Source organism: Aethalodelphis obliquidens, unplaced genomic scaffold (assembly GCF_003676395.1).
Source record: "Aethalodelphis obliquidens isolate GAN/ISIS:26980383/991018 unplaced genomic scaffold, ASM367639v1 scaffold7, whole genome shotgun sequence".
Classification (NCBI taxonomy): Eukaryota; Metazoa; Chordata; class Mammalia; order Artiodactyla; family Delphinidae; genus Aethalodelphis; species Aethalodelphis obliquidens.
The window spans coordinates 6,858,454-6,881,025 of record NW_020837951.1 but is presented as its reverse complement, the minus strand read 5'-3'; the positions used below and the strand labels follow the sequence as shown (position 1 = coordinate 6,881,025).

The following is a 22,572-nucleotide window of genomic DNA, read 5'->3' as shown; positions in this document are numbered from 1 at the left end:
CCGACATCCTTAAGTGTTGGATAAAGAGGAGGCAAGAAAGTGAGAGGCAAAAGGGATGCAGAAGAAACAAGGCCACACAGAAGTTGCTTTGCTGCCAGGAGCTGCCTCTACAGGGGCCTGCACCTCAGTGCTTTCTTAGGCCCTGTGCTGGCTGTAACCTGCAGCCCCGTGGGGAAGAGGTTGCCCAGTTGGAAGCTGGGGATGGGTGTGCTGGGAGACCTGGCCATGGGCAGAAAGCAACTTCATCTCCTGGGAGCAGGGCATCTGCAACGCAGGTACGCAGCCTGGCCTGCCTGGTGGGGGAAACATCTGGAAAGTTACCAGGGGATGGACCCTTGGTGGTATAGTATAACGGTGGCGTACTCGCCGCTCTACTTTGGAGTTTGGCTGGCTGGGTCCTAGCTGCACGTCTAATGACACCTTGGTCTTAGGAGTCACTTCCCCTGAAGCCTTGGTTTCCTCATCTGTAAAATGGGGACAATGATAGTGTCTACCTTGTGGGGTTGTTGTATAAAGAAACTGCTGGCAGCCATGGTGAGTGCACAGTAGACTCTGGTTGGAGGTCCAGGTGTCACTGTGGTCATTGGCCTGCCAGTGGTTTTGGATGGAGGGTCAGGGTTGGGTGCTTGGCGTTATCTTTCTGCTGCTCCTGCTGTCGGGGTGGGAGCCGGGGGCAGCTTGGAGCTCTTTGGTAACTGGGTGGAGCTGGGGGCTGGCAAGGGTGTAGAGGGTGGGGCTCTGACACCCTTCTCCACGTCCCGCCCCCACTCTGTTTGGCAGGCGTACGCTGACTACATCGGATTCATCCTCACCCTCAACGAAGGTGTGAAGGGGAAGAAGCTGAGCTTCGAGTACAGAGTCTCCGAGGTAGGCAAAGGCAGGAGCCTGCCGGGCCGGGTCTTTCCAAAAATAGCCATCAGGAGCCCACAGTGGGCCCAGTGCAGAAACTAAGGCCACCCAGACACGCGTGCCGCTGACACTTTAGTGTCTGCAGAAACTAAGGTCGCCCAGATACGCATGCCGCTGACACTTTAGTGTCTGCAGAAACTAAGGTTGCCCAGACACACGTGCCGCTGACATTTTAGTGTCTGCATTGCTAATTAAAAAAAAATCTGTGAATAGATGTGTATTTATAAAATTGAGATCAAGGTATATAAGCTGTTTCATAGCCTGCATTTTTGTTTTGTTTCGTTTTGTTGTTCTTTTGTTTGGGGCCACACCATGTGGCTTGTGGGATCTTAGTTCCCCGACCAGGGACTGAACCCGGGCCCCAGTATTGGAAGCGTGGAGTCCTAACCACTGGACCGCCAGGGAATTCCCTAGCCTGCATTTTTGTCAACTGGTGTCTGTATGTAACTTTTTAAATTAAAAATGATCACCAAAGAGGTAAATATGCTCACTGAAGGCATTACTGTTAGAGGGGACTTCCCTGGCGGTCCAGTGGTTGGGACTTCACCTGCTAGTGCAGGGAGTGTGGGTTCAGTCCCTGGTCGGGGAGCTCAGATCCCACATGCCTCGCGGCCAAAAATCCAAAACATAAAACGAAACAATATTGTGACAAATACGATAAAGACTTTAAAAAAAAAAAAGGTCCACATCAAAAAAATCTTAAAAAAAAAAAAGAGATTACTGCTAGAAACGTGTATAACACGAACAAAAACGCTGGCCGCGCCCTGTATTCCTCCCCGTGACGGGCTCCCAAGGGCAGCCTGCTGCTCACAGCGAGGGGACTGTCGCCCAGACCTGCCCCGGGGGCTCCTCTGCCCCCTGAGCCATGCCCTCGCTGGTTTAAACAGTCCCCCGCTTAGACTTTGAGGTTATTTCCCTAAACATTGCTGCTCTGAACACCCTCGCACATAGACCTGTGGGCGTTCTTTCCTAAGGATTCATTCCGAGAGGTGGAAATGCTGAGTTGCAGGGCGTACACTGCTTGGTGCTCTTTGGCTGTGTTTCAAAGACCGGCTTGTTTGTAGAGGGAGGGTGAGAGCTGTGGGGAGGCTGATAGGCACGGGCAAGCTCTCGGCCCTTGCTGGATGCCATCCCAGCCCCGGTGCCAGGCCTCCAGCGGCCTCCTGTGTTCCTGTCCCAGGCAGCCCAGAGCCCCCTTGAGCTTTATCTTATCTCAGACCCCAGGCCCGAGCAGCCTCTCAGTGCCTTGTCCACCCAGCTCTCTAGCCGTAGCTTCGGTCTGTCGGGTAAGGCCTGGCCCTGCCCTGGCCCAGTCCGTCCACCTTTGGCAAGGCTGGCATAGCCCTCATGCCCCTGGACCCTAGCTGGCTGCTGGGAGGCCGAGGTCCTGTTCTGTCACTGCGGGGAGCCAGGCCTGTGCTGGGGATTGACAGCCGTCTCTTGGGAGCTGGCCCCCCAGTGACCTCTTGGGTTCCTCTTGGGCCTGCTCAGTGCTCTGGGGCTTTGGCTGTGGGCGCAGACGGCGGGGGGTGGGGTGGGGGGCGAGAGGGCCTCTCCTTGAGCCTGTGATAAGGAACGCTGAGCTGTGCTCAGTGGGCTGGGGAATGTGGGGGAAGCCTAATTAAAGGGCAGTGTTGTAATTACCCCAGCAGATCCTGAGCTGCCAAAGCCCTCTCAGGTCCCTTCGTTACCCCTGAGGCTTTGATGTCCGTACCACCCAGGCGTTGTCTCAGCTCAGGAGCCATTCTTTTGGCAGGACTGCACCTGGTTAAGTGCTTGGGTTCTGCAGTCTGGCTGATCAGGTTTTGATAACCTCTCACTTCTGAGCTGCGTGGCCTTGTCGCCTCTGACGCTCCGTCCCCTCATGGGAAGAGCCACAGACCTCCTCATGGCCCCTGGGGAGATCCCGTGTGTAGGTTTCTTTTTTTTAGCACAGAGCCTGGCACATACTAGATGGCATTGTCATTATTAGCTATTGTTATCGTTAGCTGGTTTTCAGTTTTAATTTCTAGTAACACTGATGTTGTTGCACTTGGGGCTCCTGAGCTGGGTTCATTCTCACTCAGGGGACAGGGGTGGCCCGTGTGGTCTCCAGAGGTCTCCCGGCTTCTGCCTGCGGCTGGCAGTGGCGGCAGAAGGCACCGCACACAGCACGCGGCCTCCCTTCCTGCCAGGCCAGCTGCTGTGGCTCCCCTGACGCTTCTCCTGCCTCTCAAGGCAGGGGGAGGCAGCTGTGGCTGTGGGGGGTGGGGGGGGGAGGGCGGAGTGGCCTGGGGGCGGCTTCCAGACCACCCGCAGCAAGGGGAACCGGCGAGGAGATGTATGAGATCGTCTAGACCCATGTTTAGAATGCGCTCCTTCCTTCTGAAATTATGTCTGTCCTATTCTTTGGGGGTTAAAATGTTTTATTTTTGTAAAATAAAGGTGATAGTAGATAGGAGGCTTATGTTCTGTTGTTGTTCCGTTTGATTTTTTTAAATGAGGGCAGAATTTAAATTTGGCAAGTAAGATTTTGGAGAAAATTTTACTGGTCCATGAAATCTGAAAAGGAAGCTTTGGTCCAAGGAGGAGGAGGGTGGCTCAAATTATTCTTCATGCTTCCTAGGGGCTTCAGCCCGCAGCTCCCTCCCCTCCAACCCTCTCCCCGCAGCAAGCCAAACAACAGAGGCAGCCCCTGCCTTCAAAAACCCTCTCCAGAAAGAGGAGCTATAGGAGACTTTTAATTATTCATTGGCCCAGCTGAGCTAGCAGCTGGGGCCTGGCCCCCGCTGGCTTCAAGCACCTTCTTTATATCCCCTTCAGTGCCTCACCGAGAAGACAGTTCTCTGGGGAATCTGTTCTGGTGTTTCTGGGGCCAGGATTACTGCACCATCCCTTATAAGTCCCAGCTGCTGCATGGGGTTAGGTTTGCTCTGTCCTTATCAGCTCTTCCTGGCGACCTGGTTCTTCACAAAGCCAGGCTCTGGCAGTGCGTTTGGTCACATTTCAGCAACGCAGCTCTTTGTCACCCTGGCCCTTGCCACAGTCAGGTATAAAGGGAACTTTCTCCTCTTACAGATAATTTTCCTCTTCTCCCAGGCCCCAAGCATAGGGAAAGGGGAGGTGAGGGAGGGCAGCATCAGGGCCACTGTCACGTTGCTATTTGTGTGGACTGCACGGACTGCAGTGTGGTTTGTGCCTCCCGGTGCCGGGGGCATGGGCTACCGTGTACCCCGTTAGCTCAAGGCCGCCTTTTCCCTCCCCACAAATACACACTCAGCTCTCGGGACCACTTCTCTGCAGAGTCTCAGCAGTGGCAGACCTGACCGTGCCTCGCCCTCTGTGCCTTTGGCCCTTTTCCCGTGGGCACCTCTTGCTAGTTCCTACCCCCGCCAGGAGCGCCTGGAGGTGTCTCCTTATACCATTTGTACCCGGCAGACACAGGCGAGATCTGCTTCTGGGCAAGGCCCCTCCTCCCGGCCCACCTGTCCCCTGTGTCGTGTGCTCCCCGAGCCTTTCGTTACCTTTGTCCTGGCCCATTTCTGCGAGCTACATCTGGAAGGGGCACTTCTGGAGCTGCCCTCACAGACCTTTGTTTTAGATAGATAGCATCACCTGATGTCCTCGATGAGTAACATTTGGTGTGCTAACGCTGCCAGGCCTGTCACACTGATTCCACTCCTTAGTCCCTGCCCTCTGTAGGAAAGATAGAGGTGAGAGATGAGAGATGGGTCTCAGACACTGCTGGCCGTACAAAGCGTTACCCACGTTCGCACCTCTGACCCAGCATTTCTGCAAAGGGTATTTTTCATGGAGTGAACAATTGGAAGTAACCCAAACATTTAACAATGAGGGATTTGGTAAGTAAATCACAGTACATTGGTACAGTGAAATATTATTCACTTGTTAGAGGCTTTTGCGAAATTATGTTTCCATGTTGCTGTGGAACAAGGGTCATGAGGAAACTGGTCAGGCTATGAAGCAGCGTGTGCCCTGTGACACCTGTTTTAGAGTCTGTGTGTGGATGTATACGATCACCCTGTGCCAGGCACTGTGCTAGCATGCTTCATGGGTTGTCACTTAGTCCTTGTGACGGCCGTTGGAGTTATTTTCCATCATGCCCATTTTTGAGATGAGGAAACAGGCTCAGAGAGTTAAAGTCACTTGGTCCAGGTCTTGCGGCAACGAAATGGTGTTTTAGCTGTGATTTGAAGGCAGGTCCAGCTGCCTTCAAAATTCTCACCATGATAAGCAATGGAAAACACTATTAAAAGGATGCAATAGAAGAGTACGTTAAAATGTTAATACAGGTTCCCCCGTTATCTGAAAGTAGAGCGTTTCTACGAAACCTTTTGTAAACCAAAGTAGTGTAAAGTGAAAACCCTCTTCAGGTTTCTTTCGGTTAGCGAAAACAGCTACTAATGTAGGTCTTCCGTAAAAGTAAAGCGGCGAAAAGTGAACTTTGGAAAAGCGGGGTATACCTATGGTGTTGATTTCCGGGTGGCAGGATCATTGGTCATTTTTGTTTTCTTCCTTTTTACGTATCTGTTTTCAGCGCTGAGCAGGTATTGTGTACTGAACGGAAGACACCAATGAAACGTAGCAAAGCAGGTCAGGGCTGCAGCTTGTGCTTGTGCGGCAGCTCCCCCGGATGAGCTGTGGCTGGAGAAACCGGGTGCAGAAGCCACGCTGGTCCTTCAGCCTAGTGCTGGGTCCTTTCTGTAAGGCTCACTGTGTTCACCTGTCCCCTCCTTCATATTCAGGGTGGTTGGGAAGACAGGGGGACAGCAGGGAGATGCCAGTGGTGCCAGGCCTTGCGGTCACTGTCCAGCAGCAGTTGGGACTTCTTCCCTCTGTGGCTCTAGCCTGGGGACACTAGTCATCGTGGCTTGGCCCCCTCTCCTTGCCTCCACAGGCCATTGAGAAACTGGTCGCTCTTCTTAACACGCTGGACAGGTGGATTGACGAGACTCCTCCAGTGGACCAGCCCTCTCGATTTGGGAACAAGGCCTACAGGACCTGGTATGCCAGACTGGACGAGGTGAGGCTGCTGCAGGACAGGCTTGGGGGCTGGGCTGGGGAGAAAGCTGGCAGGTATCAGAATCGCTGGGGAGTTTGTTAAAATGGCAGTTCCGTTTCTCAGAGTACAAATGCGTCTACCCTCTCCCGCAGCCGTCCTCCAGGAATCACCACCGTGGATGCGCAGTCCTCTGCACAGGGCTGTTTATTAGGGGATCGTAGCCACGGATTGAAACGTCCCACGTGTCCATCTGCAGTTTATTATCCGTTAAATAAATTGGAAAGTCAACCCAGGGAGTACCATGCAGCTCTGAGAGAGAATAGGGAGGCCGACTAGGGAACTCGGGAAGGGACCGCCACTTCCAGTGGTCCCCTCGGCGTCTGTGGGGGGGTTGGTTCCGGGACCCCCTGCGGATGCTCAAGTCCCTTGTACAAAATGGCGAGGTTCGGTCAGCCCTCTGTATCCATGGGTTCTCCATCTGTGGATACAAAGGGCCGACTGTACCGTTAGGTTAGAGGGGAGCTGGGGTGTTATGCACACGGCAAGCTGCCTTTCGGTAAGAAAGAGGGGAAACAAAAAAGGTATGTTTGTACTGCTCAGTTTGCACTGGAAGGATATGTAAGAGGCAAATAAGGCTGTGGTTTCTTTTTTTGAGGATGGGGGGAGGGGGTGGACGGGAAAGGGTGACGTAAGACTTCTCAATGCATCCCTTTTATAATGTATTTATTTTTGAGTCATGCAAAGGTAATACCTGTTAGAAGCAAACAAAAAATAAACATGAAGGATAGCCACCCCTGGGAGTCCAGTCTCACCAGGTCTCCGGGAGATTCTCATGCCAGGGGATTTTTGGGTTTTTTTGTTTCTTTGTTTTTTGGCCACGCCACGTGGCATATGGGATTTTAGTCCCCCCAACAGGGATTGAACCCTGCGCCCCCGGCATTGGAAGCGCAGAGTCTTAACCACTGGATCACCAGGGAAGTCCCTCATGCCAGGTGTTTATAGACTGAACTTAGAGAAACTTGCATCCTAGTTTCTTTGGCCTAGTGTTTTCACATGGAACAGAGGGGAGTCCCGAGGACCCAGCAAAACACTGTCCTTGCGTAAGAGTGGCCTGGGGCTGCTTCTGGTCTCTAAGATGGCACATGGGCGTATTTTTTTTTATTAAGTTATAACTTAAAGAAAGCTGACAAACCATAGCTGTCAGTCATGTACAGCTTGATCGATCTTTTTTTTTTATAAATTTATTTTTGGCTGCACTGGGTCTTCGTTGCTGTGCGCCTGCCCTCCCTAGTTGTGGCAAGCGGGGGTTGCTCAGCAGCTGTGGCGCAGGGGCCTAGCCGCTCCGCAGCATGTGGGATCCTCCCGGGCCAGGGCCCGAACCCACATCCCCCGCATTGGCAGGCAGAGTCTCAACCGCTGGGCCACCAGGGAAGTCCCCTTGATAGATCTTAACATGTTTTTACCCTTGCATCCGTCCATGTCAAGCCACGGAAAATTCCAGCACTTCAGCAGGGCCTTTGTGCCCCTTTCTAGTTGATATCCCCCAGACTCTTCTGACAGCTGCCTATAGATCGATCTTGCCTGTGTTTGAACTTCATGTAAATGTCTGGCTTCTTTTGCTCAACATTGCGTGACTCCCCTGCGCTGTGCGGAGCAGTGGGTCTTCTTCATTGCTACGCAGCACTCCAGGGTGAGGCCATAGCACAAGTTATCCATTCTGCCGTTGACGGACGGTTCAGTTGTGGGTTGTTTCCACGTTTTGGCTGCTATAAATAATGCTGCCGTGAACGTCCTTGCATATGTCTCTGGTGGACGTCGGGCACAAACTCCCTCGCTGGGAGTATGAAGAAAGAGGACATCTCTGGAGGTGTCAGTGAGTTACTAGATGGGAAAGTCGAATGGCTTCTTTTTAGATCCCTCCTGTCTTGCCCCCAGAACCGTGTCCCCTGGAGGGAGGGTCAGCAGATGAAGAGCCACCCCAGGGTGGTCTCCATTGTGTGAAAATAAATGCTCTCCCTCCTCTTCCTTCTGTGGGCAGTCAGAGCAGGGAGCCAGGACTGCTCGCTGTGGCAGCCTGGCTCCAGCCAAGATGCTGCCTCTGGGCACCTGGCCACCGAGATGCTGCCTAATCTGCTGCCACCACTTTGTGTCTCTTATGTTATCAGGAAGCAGAAAACTTGGTGGCCACAGTGGTCCCCACCCATCTGGCAGCTGCTGTGCCCGAGGTGGCTGTTTACCTGAAGGAGTCAGTAGGGAACTCCACGCGCATCGACTACGGCACAGGTACCCGTTACCGTGGGCGGCGCCTTTTTGGCTTCGCAGGGGCCCTTTCTCGGGTTGCCTCCTCTTTGCTCTGGGTTGTGTTGGTGGGGTGAGGGAGCCAGCTGGGGTGCAGCGCGGCAGGGGCAGGGACGCCTGCTGCTCTGGCTTGGTCCACCAGGGGGAGCTGGTGCCACATGCATGGTGGCTGTAAGCGCAGCGCTGACTTCTGTTGCTTGTAAAGAGGGCCTCGCTGTGCGCCCATCGTCATCACCAAACTAATAATTTGCTGAGCACTTAGTGTATCCCAAGACAACCGCTTATGGAAGCCTTGAGAACTGAAAGACCCTGGTAGCCTCTGGCAGCGCTGTGGCGCATTGCTGTTAGCCGCTTGGTGCCCTTCAGAGGGAGCGCTGTGGGCATCTTAACAGGGAGGGGGGGTGTCCTTTATCTAGGTCAGGCGTGGCCGAGGAGGGTCGCTGCTTTGATAGGCCCGCCTTTCTTTTCCTTTCCACGCTGAAGCGGGCGAATGCAAGAGCTGCTGCTCTCTCGGGCCCTTCCCTCGCCTCTGGAGGAGCCCCGGCCCCAGGGGCAGGCCTGGAGAAGGGCACCCTGGGACCTGGGTCATGGGAAAGTTCTGTCATCTGCTCCCCTGATGCTGAGGAACAGGCTTATTATCGAGTGAGACTTTTAGGGGCGGCGCTTTGACTGAGGCCAGCCGACCAGGAAGACCTGGAGGTGGGGAGTGGCCAGGTCAGCAGGGGCTGGGTTTTTCCTCCACTCTCAGATGCTCTTAGCCGTGCAAGGGTGATGACTGCCCCTGCGTGATGGTGGCCTGGACTCTGGCTGGTCATGGTCAAAACCTGTGCAGGTGAAAGTAACAGCTCCTAAGCTTTCCAGGCCCTTGGAGGGACCCTTATTCTGCAGAAATAGGACAGGAAGCCACTGAAATGTTCTCTCCTCCCCTCCCTCCAGATATGTTTATTATGATACCATGAACCATGGGATTCGGCCCAGAGTCCAGCCGGCGGTTTCTGTAGCGCTGACCGTTTCTATTTGACATGACTGGGAAGGAAGGGGGGTGCCCTTTGACCCTGCAGTGTGGCCATGCTTCGAAGCCTTCAGTGGCTCCTTTTTTCCTGTGGCTGTAAACGCCTGTCTGGTCTTCAGCCCCATTGCATTACGCTTTCTCCCTTGCTCTCTCTGCTTTAGACAGACTGGCCTTCCTAGGGTTCTTCAAACATATCACGGTGGTTGTGTTTTTTTTTTTTTTGGCCTCAGGGCCTTTCCATGTGCTGTTTCTCCTGGCTAGAGTGCCCTTCTTGCTTCCCTCACGCCCTGTGCCTTGCCAGCTCTTACTCATCTTTCAAATTAAATATTATTTCTGAAGGGAAGCCTTCCTGAACCCTAATGTCAGGATCCCCCTGTGATATCCTCCAATTATCACCCTATCCTTCTCCTTCAGAGGTAGGTTCATAGAAGTGATTGTATATTTAATGTCTGTCATCCTGATAGGTCATAAACTATCAAACAAGGGCAGGGACTTCTGGCCTCTGTCCCTCTAGTGCCTGACATGGGCGGTGATGGCCACCTGCAGTAGGTGCTGCGTAAATAGGGCAGAACTGATGAGTGAGTTAAACCCCCAGAATGAGATGTGAATGCCTATTGAAGCGTCACCAGCCTGGGCCTTTTCAGGAGTAGGATTATAGTACTAGTGGTTCTTAAAAGGACCTAGTTCTTCCTGGATGGGGAAGAGGCCCCGTCACCTCCGTGTTCACCTCCGTCCTTAGAGGGGAAGTTAGCAGTGATTTGGACTCTGGTGGGACCAAGAACAGTCCCACGCCTTCTGGAAGACTGTCAACCTCGGCTGTGTTTTCTCCCCCAGGACATGAAGCTGCCTTTGCTGCTTTCCTCTGCTGTCTCTGCAAGATAGGGGTGCTGCGAGTGGACGACCAAATAGCCATTGTCTTCAAGGTGTTCAATCGGTGAGTGAGCCCGGCGGGAGGGGCGGCGGCCGGGGGAGGAGCAGCCGGGTCTCTTTCCTCCTCGTTACCATCAGACTGGGGACGGGGTGCTAGAGGGGGCTCCGGAGGGGCCGTTGCTTCTCTTGTCCTGTCCTAATCAAGCTGTGACTGTGAACAGGGTGTCCAGGACTCCTCCTTCTGACAGGTTCAAGTAAAAATAAGCGAAGGGAATGTTACGTAACGACCGCTAATGCTTCTGTGGCATTTATCGCGTAGAGGTAACTTCTAGGCGCTTTACATACAACTCTTTTTATTCTCACGAAGACGCTCATTTCCATTTTATAGATGAGGAAACTGAGGCATAGAGAAATCAGGTCCTTTCACTGAGGTCACAGCCAGCTGAACCCAAGCAGTCAGGCTCTGACCTGCTCCCCTCACCACCCAGACCACCTCCCGGCACGTGGGTGTGTCTCCGTCACCAGAGGGCGCTGACACATGTGTTCAGGGCCCCACTCTGGTGCTGCTGATGCCGCAGCTCCAAGGGCGGTTCCCGAAGGGATCTAGGGGATGATCTCCTTGGACTCCCATCAGCTTTCCTATGGGCAACCCGAAGCAAGAGAAGCTGCGGCTCCTGCCCAGGCTCTCAAGTTGTCAGGAGGTGATGGCACTAACCTCCTTTCCCAGTTGGTGTTTTGCCCCTTTGCTGGGCCAAAAGAGGCTGAGTGTGAGGGAAGAAAATGAAGTTCCATAATTTTGAGTGTATCAGCTGATGCGTAACACAGGCATGCAGGTTTTCATTGAAAAGGAGATCTGTTACACTCTCAGGTGGTTATTTCCGGCCTCCTTTGCTCCCATTGGCCGAAGGGTTGAGACTGTCTTTCTGCTTTTTGCCACCTCCCCTCCCTTCCCTGCCCTCCTGTGCAGGTACCTTGAGGTTATGCGGAAGCTCCAGAAGACGTACAGGATGGAGCCGGCCGGCAGCCAGGGCGTGTGGGGCCTGGATGACTTCCAGTTTCTGCCCTTCATCTGGGGCAGTTCGCAGCTGATAGGTACTGAGGTGCCCTGGCCCTCCTCCCTCCCCTCCTGCCCAGGGCACACAGTGGCAGCTCGGAAAGCAGGCATTAGACCGGCTGTTGACGGAGGCTGCTTGCCGCCGACCTTCTGCTGCGGCTGGCGTGGCAGGCTGGGGAGGCTGAGGCACATGATGGAAAGCGACGGGCTGGGGCGAGGGCGCCTGACGCGTAATGGACCGGTGTGAGATGCGCCCCGGCTCCTGGCGGCAGCTGCGGGGTTTTATGTTGAAAATGAGGGGTTCTTTTGACTCAGTGACCAGCGTCATCCGCTGTTATTATCGAGCCGTGCACAGGGGGGGCCCATCGAGGAGCTGCTGCTCGCTCCGGGCCCGCTCTGGGGGTTCCTCCCACTTTCCCACGGGCGAGCCAGAGTGGGTGAAGGGTCCACGTCTGTTTCCACGTAGGATTAACTGCCTAATGGAGTAACATTAATAAACGACCCTTTGTTGAGTACTTCCCTGCGCCAGGCACTGCTCTCTGTGCTTCAGGCAGATCACGCAAGCACCCTGGGAAGGCTCTTTGCCGGCAAACCGCTGAGCGGCACTCACCCGTGCAGGCGCCGTGCCGAGTGCTTCACGGTGCTCCTGAGGTTCAGGTGGCACCCCACAGCCCCACTGCACGGGTGAGGCAACTGGGTGGCATGGCTGGAAAGCAGCAGGGCCGGAGCTTATTACACTAGAGTACAGACCTGCACAGGGCCATCGATGGCTCCAGCGAGGTCAGGCGTTGAGGGCGGTGGGCAGGACCGCAGCCGTGCGGTGGGTGCAGGTGGCACCGGGCTGCGGTGCCCCGCCGGCGCGAACGCCTGCTTCTAAACCCCGGGGCTCTTTGCTGTTTCCAGACCACCCGTGTCTGGAGCCCAGGCACTTTGTCGATGAGAAGGCCGTGAACGAGTGCCACAAGGACTACATGTTCCTGGAGTGCGTCCTGTTTATCACCGAGGTGAGCGGAAGGGCTGAGGGAGGGGCCCGCGGCAGCCTCCGGGCCAAAAGGGGCTGAGGCTGGTGGCTTTGGACACAGGAGCCGGAGCTGCCGTCTGAAGATGGCAGGGCCAAGCCCTGAAGTGGGTTGTTGAGAAGGAAGCCCAGCCAGGCCTCTCTGAAAGGTTAAGCCACCTTCTGACTGTCCAGGCTCTCTTCCTCTAAATCAGTACTCTGGGGTTTCTACTGGAGCCGACGGATTAAGACCTGGTCATTAGGTGGACTTGGTGGCCGACGCAGCAGGTCTGAAGGGTGGGGGCCACAGGGTCTGCAGAGCTGTGTGCGTGTGGACGTGTGCGACGAAGCCATTGCAAGAGTTGGAGAGACTGGAGTGGAAGGCGGGACAGATCCCTACTGAAGGGACACGCCTTTGCTGGACCTGGGCCAAGGGAGGTGCTGGAAGTGCAAGTGAGCAGGCCTGGACCCCCGGCCCCCCCCAGCGGGGGTCGTTTAACTGGGTGTCGTTGTCCTGCTAAAGTAGGGCCTCCCACCAGTGCAGCCTTGGACCGCTTCCTCAGGGTCACCTGGGGAGCTTGTGAAAATGCACGTTCTTGGGCCCCACCTCAGCTTTCTGAATCAGAATCTTGGGGGACGAGCGCTAGGAACCTGAATTTAAACACATATGCCAGGTGATCAGGCATGAAAGTTGGGGACCCACTGCGCTCGGGCCTCTCTTTCAGGAGGTGTGGGGACCTTTCATCCTCCCTGCCTGGTACCCACCCCGCAGGCTCCCAAAGGGCACCCTGGCTCTGCCGCCTGGAGAGGGTCTCGCCCCCGTTCTCCTTCCTGACGCCCGCAGGCATTCCTGCTGGCCCGGTGATGTCCCTCGCACACCCGTGGGCGCCCCTGCCTGTGCGGGCTTCTCTCTTGGCTGCCCGTTCTGAGCCCCCTGAAGAGGGGGAGACGCCTGGCCAAGCAGCCATAGCTCCAGACTCTCCTGGTCAGCAGTCGGCTCAGGCCTGCGCCCAACTGCAGAGGCCAGAGGCGAATGCCGTGTTTCTCCAAGTCAGCAAATGAAGGCCGTCCTGACAGCTGGGATCTGCTGCTTTCAGCACTGTAGGCAGCCCAAGGTCGGAAGGACTCCGGGGCAGCCTGGCTCGCTGCCTTGAGAACCAGTCACATGCTGCTCTCTCCAGAGTAGAACGGGAGGGTGTGCGGAGCTGGGGAGACCCCAGGAGGAGCTGGGTGAGGAGAAGGGGTGGCCTCGCCCGCTCCTGGGGGTGAGAGGCTAAGCCCTTCCGGCTGGCCAAGCCCCTGGGTCCCTGTCAGTAACTAACAAGGAGGAACGCCAGGCTGGGCCTCAGGGAGTATGGGAATTGACTCCAGCTTAAAAACTTTGTTTCCTTGTTTGTTTGTTCGATTAAGCTGGTGTGAAAACCCCAAAGCTTTGCTCCAGTCTGGGACCCAGGTCCTCTGCTAGAGGGAATCCTACAGTGGCCACTAGGTGGCACTAAAGACGCATTGAACTCGGAGGTTTTGGTAACAGTTGAGGGAGAGGCAAGAACTGGCAGGAGGCCGGCAGGCCCTGGAGTTCCTTGGTGGTTCCACACGCCCTCTGCGAGGCCTGGTTTTCGCCCGGGGCCTCGGTGCTTGGGCCTGGTGGTGGACGTTGGCCGCTAGCAGGGGACGTGCCCCAGAGCTGAGTGACCGGCGAGAGCCCCTCTCACCCACTCGGCCAGCCTAGAGCAGGCTGGCGCAGCTCCTGGCGGTGGCACACATTGTGCTAGTTCTCCGGAGTCTGGGCTCACCACCCGGACCAGGGTTTTCGCAGCCCCCAGTTGGTGGTGAGGGAGGCCCGAGGCCTGACGCTGGGACGTGGGGACCTGGCGGCCTGCGTGGAGCTCTGTGTGCTGTGGTCAGGAAGGGGGCGGTGTTGCCTCTGGAGACCCCAGGGATCACTAGAGCTGGTGCAGCTACGGGATTTAACAGACAAGAAGTTGGAAATGAGACCGTGCTTTTCCTCCCGCCGGGACCAGCCTGCGACCTGCCCCGGTGGCCCTGAGCGTCCCTAATGCGGGACCTCACCTTGCAGGGCTCCTGCCGCCTCAGGAAATGCAGCCCTGGCGCCTTTAAGAGCCCAGGGCAGGCAGGAAAAGAATTTCAGTTTCAATCTGGCTTCTAAATTTGGAGTTTTGGGAAGGGAGGGATCAGATTTCAGCTGGAAGGGAAGGAGCTGACAGGAAGGCGCTGTGCAGAGCCTCCCCCCACCCCACCCCCCTCAGTTACTGACAGAGGAACCATTTACAAAAGGCCGATTCTCTTGGGAGTGGAGAGGCAGGAACGCAGCGTCTGTGAGTAATTTCCTGCTCAATATGGCTGCTCTGACTCATGCGATCCCCCTGGGGTCACTGCGGGCCTGCAGCTCGCTCGCTGCTTCTCGCTCCTTCTCTTCTCCCTTTGTGGCTGGAATGAGCGAATGTTTTTTGTCTTCTTGACCCCATTCCCTTTTCCCCCTTATCTGCTTTCCTTTCCAGAGTTGCAGAGGCTCCTTCTGAAGGACCTGAGGAGACCTTGGGACCCTGAAGGCTGGGGGTGGGGGTGGGGGCAGCCCCCCTAAATAGCATCTCTGGCCTTTCCATGGAGGCGGCCCAGGCCACTGGGGCTCCGGAGCTCGCGCCTCCCCCCGGCTCTGCCAGCGGGCCAGAGAGGCCTTTTGGGTCCCCCACCCCGTGCCCCTAGCGGGGGAGGCTGGCCCACAGGCAGAACCCCTGGTTTCCCCACGTCCCTGGGCCAGCCTTGGCCACGGAGCCCTCGCTGAGCAGATCCCTGGAGCTGCGGCTGTGACAGAGCCAGCAGGGTGCCTCCTGGGTGGTTCGCTCAAGGGGCCTAGTCCAGAGTGAAACTGGTTCCCCAGCTCCAGTGATCCCTGAGCTTCTCAGGGCCTGGAAGTATGCAGGAGGGGGCTAGAGCCTGGCGCTCCTCCCATGGGGCCCAGGGCCTGGGGAAGGGGCGGGGCGAGGGGAGGGCGGGGTGGAGCCTGACGGAGTGGGACTTTGGGAACAAAGCACCCTGAAGGCCAAGCCCCTGCAGGCTGGGGGCTCCTGGCCGCCTTCCTGGAGGAGGGAGCCTTACAGAGAGGAGGGGAAAGATTCTGGGTGAAGGGACTGGCCCAGGAGAAGCCCTGTGGGGACCATGGGCCATGGCCTCACTGCTCGAACCCCGGGGGTTGAGACAGGCTTTGGGGGGACTTGGGCCAGGGGAGGGAGATGGCAAGGGTAGAATGGCATCTTTTTCGACGTAGATCTTACAGTTTTGTGAGAGTTGCCTTGCTGCAGGAGTGAGAGGCCTGCGAGAGTGGGTCGCCAGGCGAGGCCGCAGCTGAAGGGAGGGGGGTTTGTGTTCCTGGGACCTCATGCTTATGGTGCCCAGTATGGAGACCCATCCCTCCTCTCTGGAACAGCTCTCCACCAGCCCCGCCTCCACACACAGCCTCTTCTGGAACCTTCCACCTCCTCAAGGTCCAAGTCTGCTTTCTTGCCAGCTCAGCCTCTTTGCTTTTGAAACTCTTTCTTCTGAAACCTGGGGCTGCGGGTGCTGAGACCCGTTCCCCCAGCATCATCAGTGTTGCTTCAAAGCCCGGGAGGGGACTGTGTGGCGGGGGACTGTGAACGGCTTGTTAGCAAACACAGACACGCTGGCCTTGTGCTGCTCGCGGGGTGCACTCAGGTACACGAGCTCTTCCTCGTCTCAGCGCGGTGGTTTCTGATATCGTGGGGGCTCCACTGGGCTTGCCGCAGAATTCCTTCCAAGAGGAGGGACTGGGAACAGAGCCGTCGCTGCCGTTGCCCTCCCTTCCCCACTCCCCTGCCAGGTCAGGCTGGCTTTCTAAACAGACCTTCCTCCCGCATCTGTTGCAGGTACCCTGTGGCTCATGTCTGCCCCCTCTTTTCCTTCTCCTTCCGCCTGCCATGCAGAGGGCAGTCAGATGCCTGGGTTTGGTCTGGGCCCTCCCCCAAGCCGACCCCTCCCTCAGCTCTTCCAGCTCTGCCTGTGGCAGGCCAAGAGGGACCCTGTCCTGGCCCTTGTGTGTGTGTTCACGTATATGTACGGGCCTGCAACTTGCGCGTGTGTGTACGTGTGTATGCTCCCGCAACCTTGCTGCAGGGGAGCAGGGGTTGGGCTCCCGGGCGACCCATCTCTCCAGCTTGTGGACTCTTTTTTTTTCCAGATGAAGACAGGCCCCTTTGCAGAGCACTCCAACCAGCTGTGGAACATCAGTGCCGTCCCCTCCTGGTCCAAAGTGAACCAGGGTCTCATCCGCATGTATAAGGCCGAGGTGAGTGGGGACTGGCCTGCACGCTGGGTCCTGGGCTGCTTCGCCCTCATCCCCACCCCGCTGTTTTGCTCTGAATCCAGTTCTGAGTTGCCAGCTAGCCCCTCTGACGTTTGAGGCCTCAGCATCTCTTGTCTGTGGGATGGGCAGTCAGAAAAGCACTGGACTGAGGCCCAGCTCTGCCCTGTGACTGAGCCATGGCCCCGCTGCTCGGGGGTCTCTGTTCCCACTTGTCAGATGGCTGGAGGCCCTTCTCAGCTCTGTCTCCTGTGGGGACACGAAAATGAAAACAGGCCTGGGAAAGGGTTTTATCCTTCGGAGGCATCATTCGAAGTGATGTCTCTCCAACTTTGGTGGGTCTGATCGCCGGGCAGGTGGGAGGCCGGGAGCTGGCATTTTTAATGACCACTTGAGGTGGTCCTCGCTGCTCTCCAGGCAGAGAGGCGGGGGGGGGGGGGTCTGGGTTTCCAGAGCTCCCCGCGCTGGGAGGCGGCTGCCCCCTCTCCTGCCCTTCTCTGCTCGCCTCTTTGGCACCCTTTTCCCAGCCAAGGAGGTGGCTTCTTTTCTGGCAAGTAGGGAGGAGACATTTCTTCCCACCCCGCGCTTTCCTCTGGCTCCTTGCACATCTTATGCAGACCAATCCTGGAACTGCTTGACCTTGGCCAGGGGAGGGCCTGGGCGTGAAGTCCCTCACCTGGAGGAGTGGGTCCCAAAGTCCCCTCTTTTCACCCTCAGGCTGGTGGTCTCAGGTGTTGCCCTGCAGGTGCGCCTCTCTTGACCCTTGGTCATTCCTCTCCTGGGGACGGGGGGTTCTTCGGGTGGCCTCCTTACACCCAGAGCTCACTCAGACCCATCAACAGAGGCAGAGGAGCAGGGAGGGCAGGCTGTAGGGGGTTGGGTGCGTTTGGTAGTACCAGCGCTTCCAGTGGGCCTGGATCCCTCTGCGTGGCCCTGAAGGGGTTAAAGGCTCTGGAACTGACCGGGCCTGGCCTTCTCTCTCCCTTCCGCCCCCTCCGCCTCCGGTCCCCTTCCTCTGGACTTCACATCCTGTGTTTAGGTTCCAGCCCACATACCTCTCTAATCTGAGAGGAGCCTTTGCTGGGGCTGTGCAGGCTCCTTCCGGCCGCAGCCCGGCCCTCCACGCTGGCCCTCCTGCTGGGGAGCACCTGGGGTCCTGCCCTCTGCGTGTTCTGTTGTTCTTGACACCCCTGCCCGCCCCAGTCCCACAGTGGGTGCTGAAGGGGACTCCCTGCTGGCCACGCCCCCCCCCCCCTCAAGGCAGGACTCTTTGGTAAGATCCGTCCTTTCTGCAGGCTCTTACTCGAGTGACTAAACTTAGCTTGACCTGGGCCCCTAAGGGCAGAGGAGACCCTGCCTCCTTTCCCTGCCTGCCCTGTCCAAAGGCAAAAGAACTCTGGCTGACAGGTTGAGGGAGGAGCAGATTAAGATTAGAGGCGGTGATGGGGCCACACAGACGAAACGGTCCGTGGTGTAACGGTTGTCAGTATCTCTCTGGATGTTGAGCCCAAGGAGGTCAGCCACTGAAAAGTGCCCTCAGCTCAGGACCAGACGAGGGAGCAGATAACCCAGCGCCCTTCCTGAGACCTGGAAATTCCAGCCCTGGGCGCACGCAGCCTGCCGGGCGCTGCGTGGCGGCCACACGGCTTTGTAGGACAGCGCTGGAACTCACTGCCTTTAGTGTAAGGACACCAAGCCTCTGTGACGTGCGACACTCGTTGGCAAGTTGCTAGCAGGTTGCCCTTAGTCTTTGGTCCCTGTGAGTCCTGTGGTCACATGCTCTTTGCTCAGGGGAAAGCAAGGCAAGGACTTGCTTCTCCAGACCAGTTCTTGGTCCTTGCGGAAGACCTTTGAGGCTCACCATTCTTGAAGTCCAGATGGGGGTTAGCAAAGGCCAGAGCCCCTGGCCAGAGATGGCTGCTGGAGGGGAGCGGGTCCCCTGAGCTGCCACAGAGGCCTGACCGGGCCTGGCATCGGGATCTGGGACCAGCTGCCTGCATCTCCAAACTGCCTGTCAGTTCAGCCTTTCTGAACTGAAGAACCAGATGCTTTCCGGGACCCTTGTGGGGGGTGGGGTCTGTTTTTCCTGAGGGCTGTCACTGTGCTGGGGCTCCCTTCAGAAGGGCCTGTCAGGACCTGGGGAGCCCCTTCTTCCCCTGAGTCGCCGGGACCTGGGAGGGCCTCCAGCTGGAAGGTCTGCACATGGGCAGGCAGAAGCTGTTGCTCTGCCCAGGACACGGGGAGCGCAGGGGCACCGGTCACTGGAGAAAGGCCTGGCCAGAGGCTCCCTCTGCTGTGACCCTGGAGCCCGACTTCCTTTGCCCCAAGCAGCCTTTTGCCTTTAGCCCAGCTCCTCGCCCCCCGCCCTGCCCCAGGCCTTGGGGAAGCTTGTTCTGGGTCCCTGAGGGCAGAGTGGAGAGAACCTCTGCCCCTGGGCCCTCCCCCTAAGCCTCTTGCCTTCACAGTTTCTCAGGCCTGAAAGCTAGAAGCAGGTTGACCTTTGACCCTTTCTGGAATTCCAGGACCCTGGGGGGGCTCCCCTTTGACAAACTCCCACCACTTCCTCCATGACGTAAGCACAATGGAAGCTGCCTTTTCTGGATCTGCTGCTCTTCCCTCCCCCCCCCGCCCCCCGCCGACCCCCAGCTGCCTGCTCCCCACTTTCTGTGCCCCAGGCCCAGGAGCCTGGCTGGCCTGGAGCTCTGCTCCCACACAGACAGAGCTTGGTTCCCCATCCTTCCACCGTAGATTTCCCTTCCTTCAGGCCTTGTGGCCCACCCCCCACTCTGACACGCATGTGTGCGCGTGCGCACGTGCGCGCACACACACACACACACACACACACACACAGAGCTGGGCAGAGACCTCCTCACCTCTGCGGCTGGCTGTTGAGGTGAGGGAACCTGGGCCAGCGCTGGCGTGCCTTTATTTCTCTGAGTTAGTTGGAGGAGAGCACGGTCACAGGATGGAACTCTCACCCTCTCGGAGGCCATAAGTCTTGCTGCACCCCAGCCAGGAGGTGCACATGCTGCCTGTTTCTGTGGCCAGAGGTCTGAGAGGAGGCAGATCCTTCTTCACGCGTGCGGGGCTGCTGCCTGTGTGGTGGGCAGGCATGGCAGGGTTGGTGCGGGGGGCTGGGAGCCGGGGGCCCGTCACCTTCCCGGTGCTGTGCGTTGTGGGCCTGGGCTCCGGCTGCCTGTGGGCCAGGCCAGCTTCTTGGTCGGTCCTGCTGCTCTCTGTCTCCCCTCCTCTGCCAGAGCCCTGGGGCCGAGGCCCTGGCTGGGCTGGGTTCAGGGAGCAGCGCCATCCCCTGCTCAGCCATCCCCCTGCAGCGCTCTTGTGCTCTGCCCCACGCACAGGGCTGCTGGGAATTGCCCTGGGGGTGGGGAGGCTGTCAGCTGCTTCTTATTGTCTCACTCGGAAGTGCCAAGATGCCTTTTTCAGTCCAGAGAACTGAACATTGGGAAAATGGGCCTTGGACCCTTCTCGGGCCTGGGTCCCAGTATCCCCACACCTCTTCTCCAGGGCTGGGAGAACCCCCATGATCTGGAGGGTTCTTTTCACCTCTGGTCCCCAACTTGTCCCTCTGGGCCAAGTGATGTCATGGCTGCCTCTCTTCTTGGCGGCCGCCTTGTGAGGTTAGGCTGCCTTCTCTCCCTCCCCCCTCCCTCGGTCCCTCTCACTCGCTCTCATTCTCGTTATTTGGTGGACCTGACCTGATTGTCGTGGAGTGCGGGGTCTTTGGATGGGAGGGGGTGATCAGGAATGGGTCGGAAGCTCTGCCCTTCGCCAAAGGCCTGGCTGCTTCCTGGGCCCTGGGTGGGCACCTGCTGGAGCTGCGCTGCTCCGGGCCTCCGGAGTCGTCCAGGGGTCCCTCGGAGGCGGCCCTCACCTCTCTTGTCTGCTCCCTCCTCCTCGCAGTGCCTGGAGAAGTTCCCCGTGATCCAGCACTTCAAGTTCGGGAGCCTGCTGCCCATCCATCCGGTCACGTCGTGCTAGTGCCCGCCCTCCCCCACCCCGGCTGTGGCCCCCTCCCCACCCCCTCCCTGTGTTCTTTCTGTTTGATGAGAGGCTGTTTACTGGGGTGGGTGGTGAGCGTGGGCTTGAGGGAGGTTCAGGGCATAAGGCTGAACAACCCAAGGTGGGAGAAGTGACCAAAGTGTGGCCAGTTTCCTGACTTGCCCTGTGGCGGATGGGCAAGGAGAGAGGGGCGGGTGCAGGGTCCCTGGGCCCCCTCTCCTCCCTGTTCAGTCCCATTTGAGAGCAGGCTGTCCGGGCCACTGTGGGGAGGGAGGTGTGTGCAGTTGCCCTTGCTTTCCCTTGCCAGGTTGTCTTTCTAGGGGTTGGAGCAGCTGTTCCCCACGCCGGGGGTCAACTTCCCGAGCCCTGTTTGGGTGGGTGTCTGGGTGTCCGGAGGGCTGGACGCTGAGGCTGGCGGCCAGCCCGGGGGCGGGGGGGGAAGCCTTGGCGGTTCTGGCCGGTGACCCTCCCAGCTCGTCCTCACGCCTGCCCGCTGGGCCCGTGGGCACCTGTGTCCAGTGCCTCATCCTTGCTTTTCTGCTCTTTGGCTCTTGCTTCAAGGGTGGCCTCTGGAGGGCGCCGGCAGGGCTAGCTCACCGGCCGATTGGGTGAGGCCTGCCTTTCCAGAGCTCTCCCGGGCTGGGAGGGGGTGGCAGAAGCTCTGAAGGAAGCGGGGTGGGCTCGGGGCCAGTGTGGCCGCGGAGAACCTGGGCTCACCCTCACGCCCCTCGCTGCTGCTGCTTCCCTCTAGCTGGGCGGTGGGTGAGTGCGCCGCAGGAGGGCTCCGAAAACAGCAGCCCACTCCCTTCGCCCTCCCACCGCCCGGGACTCTGCCTGCTGGAGTTCCAGAATGGGCTCCGACGACCGGCAGGGGCTGGGCCGGGCAGGCCCACCTGGGGGGTGAGGGGGTGGTGGGAGCTGCAGGCCAGTTCCAGAATGTTCTTCTGCGGGGGGCGCTGCTCCCAGGCCTGGGTCTCGCAGACTCTTCCCTGCCCAAGCCCAGGTCGGCCCGTCTCCACTGCCCCCTCCCCGTATCTGGGTCCACACAGCCTTTGGGAAGGGGGAGCACCCGAGAAGCACAATTCAGGGGCTTGGCCTTCAGGTCTAGGCCGACGGCCTGGGCAGAGGCTGGGACACGAGCTGCAGGAGTCACAGCAATAGTTTTCCTAGGAAAGGCTCGGTCCCTCCCTCCCTCCCTCCCTCCCTCCCAGGGTCCAGACCGCAGCTTCCTGGCCCCTCCTTCCCTGTGCCCCCTGGGCCCCAGCCCTTGGCGCCTTCATTGCTCTTCAGATTAAAGCCTCTCTTTACACCTGTCACCTGTGTGTGTCTTTTCATGCCACATGAGTGTTCCTTCTCCACGGGACAGTTTGTCCCCCATCAAGTCCCCTTCCCTTGGGCCACGGAATCTGGGGCTTGAGCTGGTCCAGCTGGGGTCTGGGTTGCCTAGGCGGTTCCGAAGTGGAGACCCGGGTTCAAATCCCGGTTGTCTCCACCCTCAGCTGCAGGGTCTTAGGTAAGTTCCTGAATCTCTCTGAACCTCAGCTTCCTCATCTCTAAAATGGGGATACTCACAGGGCGCTTGCCAGGAGAAAATGAGGGGTGTGAAGTCCTCAGCGCAGGGCCTGCACGTAGCAAATGCTCCGCGGTCACTGCGGCTGTTTCCTGATCAAGGCAGCCTTTCTGAACCCCTGGGTCAGCCCCAAACTGGCCTGGGGAGCCATTGGACTGGGCCTAGCTGTGAACCGCGCCCCTGCAGTTTTTAAGGGGGTGCTCTGTGCTCGCTCTCCTCCACGCCTCATGTCCCTGTCCTGCTGGAGTTGGGAGTCTCTGTGGGGCTGCAGTGCCTGAGACTTGGCTTCTGTCTTCAGACGAGCCTCCTCTGAGAACAAGAGCCCTTGGCCTCTCTGCCAGCCTCGGAGGGGAGGCCTTGCACAGGGCACAGAGAGCCTGCTGGCCAAGAGCCAGGCCGACGTGAGTTCAACCCAAAGCCCGCTGCGTGGTAGCTAGGAGACCCTGAGAGTTGACTTCATGTCTGAGCCTCAGCTTCCTGATCTGAAAAATGGGCATAATAGTACTT

General features: G+C 57.9%; 1 protein-coding gene across 2 annotated transcripts in view; it reads left to right on the top strand.

The window, feature by feature from the left end:
- Window positions 1-21,811, top strand: part of PTPA (protein phosphatase 2 phosphatase activator) — a 28,615-nt gene extending 6,804 nt beyond the window's left edge. The window contains exons 3-10 of one of the 2 annotated variants that reach the window (XM_027104582.1): window positions 781-867; window positions 5,804-5,929; window positions 8,074-8,191; window positions 10,053-10,152; window positions 11,056-11,180; window positions 12,046-12,146; window positions 16,353-16,460; window positions 20,397-21,811. In XM_027104582.1, the coding sequence (XP_026960383.1) occupies window positions 781-867; window positions 5,804-5,929; window positions 8,074-8,191; window positions 10,053-10,152; window positions 11,056-11,180; window positions 12,046-12,146; window positions 16,353-16,460; window positions 20,397-20,474 (843 nt within the window). In that variant the 3' untranslated portion in view covers window positions 20,475-21,811. The remainder of the gene's footprint in view (window positions 1-780; window positions 868-5,803; window positions 5,930-8,073; window positions 8,192-10,052; window positions 10,153-11,055; window positions 11,181-12,045; window positions 12,147-16,352; window positions 16,461-20,396) is intronic. The other variant, XM_027104583.1, reaches the window with a different exon arrangement.
- Window positions 21,812-22,572: the final 761 nt, after the last annotated feature.